We start from the raw sequence: 10,934 nt of genomic DNA, 5'->3' as shown, positions 1-10,934 counted from the left end.
ATCTGCGGAGCGTAGATGACAGATAAGGGAGATAAGCACGGCACAAGCAATGTAAATAGGGAGGCGACGAACACCCCTCCGAAAGACCATACGAAGACCCCCCAAACAGGCCTATAATTCCGCCTAGAGAGCAGAGGAAGTCTGACAAGCTATCACACCCCCCACCTAACACTATCCGAAGAGGCCACCCTAAGGCACCAACCAATACCAGCACAGTTATCCACTGTCAACCAGGCACCATCAAATATAAGACACACATTAAGAACTTCAGAAAGATCACCCCCGCAAACAACCAGTAAAGGGAGGGGAAATAAAAGGGACACATCTCCGTAAATTGACAACCTTGGAACGGTAATTGAGGGCCTAAAGAACTTTGTCAACCCAAACAACAGCAAGCTGGAGAACCGAATCAGGAGAGCAAACCGTCTAATTAAAAAAGATTTGATTATGAGTAAGCCACACAGCCCAAAGCAAGGAGAAAAGAGTAGTCAACCCTTCCCAGTTGTTAGAGGCAGTGGCGGAGCCACATTAGAACAAGGGGGACAGGGCTTCGGAAAAAAAGTTTTTTTTTTTTTTTAAACAAAAAAAAATCAAGAAAATACAGTAAAAGGCTATAAATAACGTATACTTACAGTAAATATCACAATGTTGAATATGGTTTAGTGGTTGAGTCCCCTAGTAAGGCTGTGTCTTGGTCCCACGTTCGATTCCCTACTCTACTGTGTTTTAAATTTTATATATACATACGAAATACATATGTAATAATATGATTGATTTGAGAAAGTTGAGTTTATTTTATCGAATGTAACTCAAACCTAGGCCCTTCATACCTACCATCAATTTGTTTTAACGATAATTATTTGACTTTATGATAAGGTCATTGATTCGTATTTATCAATTATGTGATTACATAACAGGATTTACAAACATAAATTTATTCATTTTTATTGGATAATTTTCTTAATATACAATAAAACTTTTTTACTCCTCTTTTGTCATATAGAAATAATTAGCGTATGTGATTTCAAATAAATATTAAACAACTTAGGTGATCAATTTTTTTCTTGAGATTTTTGCCGAAACTTTAACCTTCAAAATTTGTCCCCCCGAATTATAAATCCTGACTCCGCTACTGGTTAGAGGCAGTAAACTCCAAAACCACATTTGTGAACCATACATCGAACGGCTTTAATTTGCACTTAGCAAATGGCTATCAATTCAAAACCTAAAGAACTAAAAACTAATAGATGAGCAGAGAAGGAGCAATCGCGGAGCAAATGAGAAATTGTCTCTGTCTGTTGATTACAGAACACACACATTGGATTCAAAGGCAACCCACGATCTCGCAAGACTGAATAAAGGGGTAACGCATTATAAAGCAACTTCCAACCCAACATTATAAACTTAGGAAGAAGAGGGAGACCCAGAAGTGTTTCCACCAATTAAGAGGAATCGAAGGAGTGGCAGCTGAAACCGAAAGCTGCTTGATCAACAAAGCATAAGCCAATTTGGTAGAAAAAGCGTTATCTCTAGTAAACTTCCAATAGACAAAGTCATCTATCAACTGTTAGGGTTGTTCCATAGACAGAATACGAAGAGCAGTAGGATTATCAAAAAATCGATGAACCAAAGATGGATCCCACACGTAAGAATGCGGATTAATAATATAAGAAACCAGAGTCGGTAAAATCGACTCATAAATACCTTGTTTGAACTGAACTGGACCCCAGGAACCTAGGAGTCCTTAGTAAGCCAAACCGAACACTAGGCCCAACCTTCCAGGCAAGCCCCTGAGTCACAGTGGACACTCCATCCATCATGCTTCGACATCCCTAAGACGGACGAGAGATCCTGTCCCCACCCAACGAGCGAAGGGAGGGATATTTTGAGAACAACAATCTGGAGACCAGTAGACAGTAGTTGAGGATGCTGAATTGAGCTAGCATTGCTGAATTAAAACTGCCTAGATTTCGAACACCCAACCCACCTAAACCTTTAGGCAAATGGAGAAGAGAAGCTGAACGCAAAGCTAACCCTCAAGAAGTAGAAGAAGAAGTTTACGCTTGATATTAATGAACTACCTTTTCCATTCTATCATCTATTTGATTTGCTTCTGGATAGATGTGATGTTTTTCAATAAGCAAAGAGTTGAGAAGAGATTGAATATTTATATTGGTACAATATTGTACCAAAATAAGGTTTTAAAGTACAAACGGACACTTATTTTTATCATTGATGACAAGAGTAATTATTGGTGTGAACTTCCTCTCAAACCCCAATTTGAGACAATTTAAGATAGTTTTCGGATGTGTATCATTTTCTTAAAAAAGGACTTAACCTGCTAACTCAAGTCAAGTTGACCTGTGACTCTGTGAGAGAGCGGACCCTTCTTCTTACCTTTAAAAAAAATATTCACACACACACAAAAAACATTGGGATTTTCTCTCTTAAATTTGAAAACAAGTTCTAAATCCAACTACCACTCCCAAAAGGCCCATTAGCTCAGCTGGTTAGAGCGCCGTGCTAATAACGCGGAGGTCGCAGGTTCGAAACCTGCATGGGCCATTTTTAAATTTTCTCCCTCTTTTTTTCCTCATCATCACTCTCCCTTCACATTTTTACCAACAACAAAATAAAATTTCCCACTTTCTCTCTCCTCAAACCATTTCCATCCACTCTCTCTTCTCACTCTCCTCAAACCTCCATCAATGGCGACCACCGAATCACCTCCACAACCTCAAGACTCCCTCATCCTCTTCAGCGGCCCTTCCTCCTTCCAACCCCAACCTCCTCCACCTCCGCCGCCGTCTCCGTCGTCGCAGAAATCGCCGGCGTTTGGACTGTTCTCATTCCAGAAACGTCCGCCGTTGCGAGTCACAACAGAATTCGACAGCGAAAGCTCGGTGTTCTTCCACAAAGTATCGTCAAAGCTTTTCAATGGATTGGCTAAATTGAAATTCACTTTCCATAATAATCCCAAGGGTGAAGTTGCTGAGCCGCAAATCGCTCTTATTACGAAGCATCTTGCTATTCATTATGATGTTGAGGAACAGAATGCGTTGGTTAAAGGGTTTCTTGATGTTGGCCCTAATCTTAAACTTAAGGCTGCTCATAATATCCAGGTTATTCTCGTTTTCTTTCTTGTATTATACGAAGTATTTGATTTATGGAGTTTGTTTTGGAATTTGTGGAAATTATAGCATCAATTTGTATATAGTTGATGTTATTATCGAATTGGATTTTTTGGATGATTTGCTCGTTTAGGGTTCATAATGAATTAACGAGTGTTGCATGCACTGGTGATCGTGTGCGCCATTGATGATATGGTGGTAAGGATGTGGCTGTTGTTGGTTGGAGTACTTAATTTTGATTTTTTTGATGAATTTTACTATTTTGGTAGGATTGATGTTCTGAATTTGGATATTGTTTCCATGAACTGACTCGAAATTAGGTTTCTTGTGATGACTTTAGATTTAATCATTGTCTGAGATGTTACGCTGCTAAAGATTGTCTTTTTTTATTTTTTTTACCTTTTTATTGTAGCTAAATTAATGGGAAGCAAATTGCTAATTGATTTATGGTATCACGAAAGTGCATCTCTTGGGTGTTGGTCATTTCAGTAATGGCGGCATGGCGCCTCGTTTAGTCATTGTGGTGATTTCTTAGGTACAAATTGACTTTTGTGAATTGCAATTTTAATATTTCGTACTATAAAGAATGGTAGAGCAAGGAGGTCTAATGACAGGTAGCACATTTGTCAACTTGCTGAGATGCTACGAGGAATTGCACAAAGATTACTTCGGGGAAAAAGTGCCGAACTAAGCTATGCCTGACTTTTGAGTGAGACTGAGGCTCCCTTGGAAACTATGACACCTTGTCTAAATATTACTTATGTTACTCGGACTAAGGTACCATGTCTAACATGGGTACACGTCCAAGTGTCCAACTTGGCTATTTTTTTGAAGAATACTCATAATTTTGGCCCAATATATGCTATAAAGTATAAACATCTGCTTCTTTTTAATACTTAAAGTTTAGTGCTTCTGTATGTTGCTATGTCACTTGGGCTTTTCCCTATAATACAGAGTACTAATTACTCATTTTCAGACCTTAAACAATAAGATACTTCGTATGATGTTTTGGATTTTCCTTTTGTGAATATGTCGTATGAAATCAAAACCAACAATCTTTGTCGCTTTTTTAACTGGCAGCTGATCTTTTATGTTATTTTTGTCCATCCAAATAGTATAGATTAAGGGTCATTACTCTTTTTAATTTTTTTTCCCCTTAAGTTAAAGGTCATCATTTTAATTTTGGATGGTTAAGTATAGGATTTCTTGATTAATTATTTTCAAGTGACTTGTGATTAAACTAATTGAACTTGTTCTATGTTGATCTTGGTCATTACTCTTTGAAGCTTACTTGCTCATATAATATGCTATAAGCTTTGAGTTTAGAGGTTATATATGGGCTACATTACTCTGTGTGAGAACCATAGTATGGATCCTTTTTAGCTTCAATTGGCATTTGACTAGGCACCCATGCTAATCAAACCAGAATAACAAGAAGGGTGAAACCTACAGGCCTGAACTCAGCTTATTGACAAGGAATTTCTCTATGCATTATTATTTGAATGAGAAGAATTCACTGGTTAAAGGTTTACTCCACATTAGCTCCAGATTGCAGCTGGAAGCTGCTTATGATGCGAAGGTCTCTGACGCCACTCCACCTTCTCTCTCTCTCTTCCTTCAGATTAGATGATCTTTTTTCATGCGATGTTCATCTTAACAATCTAAATTATTTTACAAAGCTATCTGTTCATTTTGCATATACTTTGAGATTGTTCTGTAATTGGTTTTGCTATTTTGACTAGGAGGCCAGATGTGTCAGGGAAATTGTAGTACCTTCTTGTAGAGCTTGAGATTATCCTTTTTTAGATATAATTTTTTTTTTTTTTATTTTGACTATTCGGTTCATTATGTGCAGCTAAGCAGATCATAAAATAAAAGATCCTTTTTTTTTTTTTTTTTCCCAGTCGTCACTGTGCTTCGTTTGTAATGAATCTCCTTTTCACTTTATTCCTTATTGTAGAGGGTTGGGTGGATGATGGTTGTGTGTGGGGTGGGGGGGGGGGGTGAAAGGATGCCCAATAGTTGCTTTAGGGAATCAGATTCTTCTTTCATAGAAATTAAATATTCTTCTCAACTATATGTGATTATGTTGCACACTGGTTTCTTATCACATTCAAACTATCACATTATCACCTTGGACAACTCCAGAACCATTTATTTTCACATACCTTGAAAATTATCTGGTACATCATATTCGTTGATAGATCTGAAGCAGGACGATCCTCGATCCTCTAGCTATTCCTGCCATATTCTGGGTGATTTATTTTATTGGTGTTTGTCTGCCATCACCCCAGGGGCTAATATTTGGTGATACATATTAATATTTTAAAAAAAATATAATTTTCTGCTGCTTTTTGAAGAGTTCAGGATGCTCTTTGAATTGGAAATTAGTAAGACAGTAAGAGAGCCATAAACTTTGTCAATCTTAGTCCCTGTTCGTTTTTGTAACTTTATCATTAAGATATAAATTGTAAATAAAGGGGCTCTTTGTCTGGCAATGTTAAGGCATTGAAATAAATCATTGTTTGATTTTAACTTTTTTCACAATATTTGGTAGCGTTGATATGTTCAGTTGGAGCTCAATGTTATCAATGCCTTTCTGAGATATTTGACAAGGGAAAGAACAGGTGGTTCTCTCTGTATGTTTATACTATGTTGTGATGTTATGTGCAATTACTGTCAAAGTACATTTTAATAGGCACTTTGTATACTTTAAGAAAATTTTGGTGAGTATTAAAAGAGAATACTGCATGTGCTATTTGATTTTTGTCCATTTAATTGTTGCCATCTCTTTTTAAGAGGATTGCTATTTCTTATTACTGATGGCTGCGATGTCATCATCAGCTGCATGCTTTATTTAAGAATGACTGTTGTGAGTGTTGATAACTGCACTGACACAACTTCCAAAATTACAGGCACGACAAGGAGAAGTCTCATTGGCAGCAAATCTCTCTGATCCAGGCTACAAATTTGAACTGGCCACTGATTTTCCTTCTATTGGTCTGGTGAGCTCATTTGGTTCTTAGTATGTCCTATTTCCTAATTGGCTAGTTTTAGCAGTTGGTGATCCAAAATACTGATTTAATGGCTTTTTCTTTTCATTTGTCAGTTTTGGTGAGGTTAGTTGGTTGTCACTATTTTGCCCTTGTCCATATTTGTAAGATTATTCTGGATGATTCTGTGCTTTCTTAAAATTAATATTTTAAATTTTAGAATTAGTAGCATGCCAACAGTCAACTCCCTTTTTTGTTGGTATGCTATCCTAAATTGCGGGAAAAGGGGTAGGGGCCGTAGGGGAGGTTAAATTCTTCGTGTTGGAGTTTCATTATGTTCTCTTTTAAGTTGCTGTCCTAATACAACTGAATGGTAATGACTTTATTCTGTGATTTTGATGCTGCAGCCAAAGGCAACTTTAACATTTCCTTGTGGTGAAGTTTCATTAGTTGAGAAAGATGATGAAGATTTGAAGAGAGTTTTGTCAGTAAGTGGTATTGCGAAAGGTTCAATTCTCAATGGCCTTTGCACTGCTGTGTACTGCGATGAAACTTTGAAACTAAGATACTCATATAAGGTAGGGTTTCTAGCACACTTTTGCGTCTGTTATTTTGTTTGGATGCTCCCTTTTCTTATTATAAAAATTTTCTTATCACCAATACTTTATTGTATGTAATTAACTTGTTGGAGGAAATGATACAGGGATCTGACTCGGCTCTGAGCTGACTTCCAAATTCCTGCTTGTTATACCTTTTCCGCTTTCTCTTGTATTGTTGTCCCAGAGTTGAATTTTTGAACTCTGTGCAGGATGATGAAATGTCATTTATTCCAAGCATTTCTTTGCCTTCAAATGCTGTTTCATTTGCATTCAAGCGACGCTTTGGTCCTTCAGACAAATTAAGGTGCATCCTTCACTCCGTATATGTTAATCTTCCTTTAAATATTTGACATAGACTATGATTAATTTATGGAAAAAAGAAACTTACGTGCTCACTTGGTCCTCTTTTTTCTCCGTAAAATAATTGCTTCCAGTTACTGGTACGACTTTGATACAAATTATTGGAGTACTGCGTACAAGCATACTGTTGGCAAAGATTATAAGTTTAAAGCTGGGTATGATTCCGAGGTCAGGCTTGGATGGGCGTCACTTTGGGTAAGTTTTTCCTGTCTTAATCCACTGTTAATTGATATTTGCCAACATATATACTCAATTGTTCATCCAAATTTAGCTTTGCAATGAAGTGTCAGTTATGAATCCCTTTTTTGGTTGGAGCCCCCCCCCCCCCCCCTCTCTCTTTTTTTTTTTTTCATTTGTTGCTATATCATTGTGATATTAAGATAACTGAAGATGGAGGATGGATCCATGACCACAGCCAAAAGATTCTATTGGTGGATTTTGTTAAGTTCCAAAGTTGAATTTATAATAGATGCGTACATCTTGTAAACTTGCTGGGTAATTTATCGTTCCATTTTTGTCCACCAACCTTGCTGTGGTTCAATTTTACAGCTGAATCCTCAAATCATTGTCGTTTTTTGGGCATAGAAAACTGGTTACTTGAAACCATTTTCTTCTCTCTTAAAAAACATACTGAGTATTATGTGAAGAACGATTTGTTGTTTTTTAAAATCAATCTGCTGCAGAAAATGCTTCACAACAGTTAAAAAATCTACAAAGTGAATTTAATGCTTAGTATAACCGAGGTCAATGAAGGCATTACCTTACATAAATAAAACAGGAAGGCCATGAACATAATTTTCTGATAAAAAAGACTTGGAGAAGAAATTGGTTTCTTTTGATCTGATTTCATATCTCACAAGATGAAAATAGGTTTTGTAACCATTTTCAACGTATTGTTTTCTTTTTCAATATCTGTAAAAGTGAATGTTTGTCTTTTAATATGCTTGCTGACGCTGTCTATAAAACTTGCTTCAGCATGCATATGCATTATGCTAATATAGTTCTTATTGTACAAGCTTACTAACTTAACACTCCCACAATCATTTTCTGTAGAACCCTTTTTGTTTAAGATTTTCACCCTTGTAAATCAATGAACGACTGTGGGTTTTTTTTTTTTTTTCATTATTGCCTTCGCTTAATGCTTGTCAAAATAAAGCAATGATTTCTTAACCACACTCCCTCCATCCTAGAATAGCTTGAATACTTGTATTGGTATGGTCCTACCAAAAATTAATTATTTCCTACCTTTCTTTTGGGCCTACTATCTCATTTTAACGCCTACTATTTGATTAAAAACTACCATACAAATATTCCAGTAACTCCCATCACATCTACTTCTCAATTAAAGTAACAATGGTAATCCAACCACAATTTATTTCCTAAAACTTTGCATATTGATAATTCGAACTAATGTGGGATGGAGAGAGTTTTACAAGGGATACTGTACCTTGTTACAATGATTTTGTTTTTCAACCCAAACCCAAGTACCCATGATTGATACTTGACACCCCAAGTAGTATGAACGTATAGACACTTAATTTTGGTCAAAAAGGAGAAAGTTGGTTATTTTTACCTTTAAACATATACAAGTTATAATGAAGGAAAGTATCCATGTCCCATGCTCTTTATTTATATTCTAATACTGATCACTCCTAACCACTTCCTCATGCCTTCTAGCTAAGAATTTTCATGTTAGACTTTTGGATTCTTACCTGCATTTGACACTTGTGTCCAAGTCCGAGCATCATAGCCTTAGTGGCTCAAGGGAATTGGAAATGATCGTTTAATTGGGACCTCATTGTTGACTGGTGATTGGTGAGAGTCTAAGTGGGTTTAGACACTAGAACAGCCTCACAAGTTGCTGCTGAAAGTGGAAGTTGGTTATAGAATGTGCCTTTGAAATATGGACCTCTCGGGTAAACGTCACACCAATGAGAAGTTTGATGGGTTTCAATGTAAGATTTTTTCAAACATATAAGCTGTAAAATGGGAATAGTGGACTCTTGTGTGACCAAGGTTGATACCTCCTTCTTAAGGAGAATGTTGATGTTTCTGCCTCTACAAATTATCCTAGCAAAAAAAATATATGTTCGTAATCATTCTATAAATAGTTTAACAATTATATTCTTAATGGGGTTTATTTCCTTGCTCAAACATCCTGGCCTCCTGGGTTACTTTTTTTTTTTATTTTTTTTTATTTTTGTGTCTGCTGGATTTCCTAATCCCATGTGTCCGCGTGATTATTTTGCGAGATAAATATAAGCAAAGAGCTCGCTATGTATTTTATCCTTGAGCCATCATCAAGGTAATGTTTTAGGGAAGGGGAATAATAGTATTTTTAAAATGTTTGTTATGGTAGGGTTAGATAAATTTACTATTTGCATGTGTGAATCCTGTGTTTGTCATAGTAGCGTGGATATAAGTTATTGAGTACAGAGAGTCGCAAGAATCCTTCTTACAGTTAGCATACACCAAAAAAGGTCAGGTACCAGGAATTAGCTAGAGACTACCCTGTCTGCTCCTTAAGGGTTTATTCCACGCATCAGATCGGAATACATTTAAGATATTTACGCAACAAAAAATCACTATGGGTTTTCTTCATTTTGTTAGTTTCATTCTTTAACTAGCCTTGAATCATGTTACCAAATTATTCTCTCTTTTGAGGGGGCAGAATGAGTGTTTTAAAGATTCTTAAGCAGGCAATATATATGAAATACTGCTACTATATACAAAGTACTAAACTTGGTTAGCACAAAGCCTGCGTAGAGACCAATCTTCCAGCATCCTACCAATTTTCTACAAAGGATGCTCATATTCCCCAAACTAATTATTAACCACTACTAGGAATTTAATAAATTCACAAGTAAACAAATGTATATAATTACAAATTTTTCTTGATTCTAGGTTGGAGATGAAGGTGGTAAAGCTAAAGCTGCGCCGATGAAAATGAAAGTGCAATTCATGCTTCAAGTGCCTCAGGATGATATAAAATCTTCAGTTTTGATGTTCCGGGTAAAGAAGAGGTGGGATATATGATATAGTGTAGGCAGGGTTTTTTTTTTCTTTTTTATTGGGTGCTTAGTCTTTAAGCTCCATAATGGATTTAGAGAAGATGTTAATCAATAGGCATTTTTGTTTCTGCAAATATAACTCTTTTGTAATTTATTGATATTTGCACTTATATAATTTAATGTGAGGAATATTTGAGAAGCCAGGTACGTAATTGGGGTATTATTCACGAGGTGTGTTATAACTCTATACAATATATTATCTCCTTTGTTTTTAATACTAGTAACACTTTAACTTTTAATTTGTTCACAAACATTACTTTTGATTATCTTTGGTGATTTATATCTAAGCAAAAATTACAGTTGTACAGAGTATTAGTAAGTGTAATATTAAAAATGTTGCATGTACAAATTGATGAACCTAATTTCTTACATTTCCTTTTTTTTATAGGCAATATATTAGTTGTAATGCATCCAAGAGATCTGACTAAATAATGTTCATGTAGGTGGGATGTGTAAGGAAATCAAAATCTATAGTTTTATACTGAGTTAAACGGTAACAATTGGGACTAAACTCTTTTATTTTTCACCTTTTGGGACTTGAATTTTTTTACTTCACCTTTTGAGACTTGTAGTTAATTATTAGGCAATTTAGAGAGATTGTTATATACACTCGGGTGTATCGTACACCCATGAGTATTTTGTTCTCATTTTGATGATTCTTTTAATTTTTAAAAGATTCTCATTTTGATGATTGTTTTTCATTTAATCATCAAATGACGAGCAAAAACACCAAGGTGTAGATAACAAATTCTAGGCAATTTAACCCATCTGAAAAAGCTT

General features: G+C 35.9%; 1 protein-coding gene and 1 non-coding gene across 2 annotated transcripts; both read left to right on the top strand.

Annotated features, from left to right (window-relative positions):
* The first annotated feature begins 2,491 nt into the window (after nucleotides 1-2,491).
* TRNAI-AAU lies at nucleotides 2,492-2,565 on the top strand. The gene has a single exon. It is a non-coding gene; the product is annotated as a tRNA-Ile (tRNA).
* Nucleotides 2,566-2,607: 42 nt separating this feature from the next.
* On the top strand, nucleotides 2,608-10,393 carry LOC110717499 (outer envelope pore protein 37, chloroplastic-like). The gene is made up of 6 exons (XM_021896211.1): nucleotides 2,608-3,122; nucleotides 6,047-6,136; nucleotides 6,532-6,702; nucleotides 6,933-7,027; nucleotides 7,158-7,278; nucleotides 9,988-10,393. Exons 1-6 carry the CDS (start codon nucleotides 2,709-2,711, stop codon nucleotides 10,117-10,119), a joined length of 1,023 nt encoding a protein of 340 aa, XP_021751903.1. The 5' UTR covers nucleotides 2,608-2,708; the 3' UTR covers nucleotides 10,120-10,393.
* The last annotated feature ends 541 nt before the right edge of the window (nucleotides 10,394-10,934 follow it).

The sequence above is a fragment of the Chenopodium quinoa genome, unplaced genomic scaffold (assembly GCF_001683475.1).
Source record: "Chenopodium quinoa cultivar QQ74 unplaced genomic scaffold, ASM168347v1, whole genome shotgun sequence".
Taxonomy (NCBI): Eukaryota; Viridiplantae; Streptophyta; class Magnoliopsida; order Caryophyllales; family Amaranthaceae; genus Chenopodium; species Chenopodium quinoa.
The sequence above is the reverse complement of the archived record's forward strand: the minus strand, read 5'-3'. Positions and strand labels throughout refer to the sequence as shown.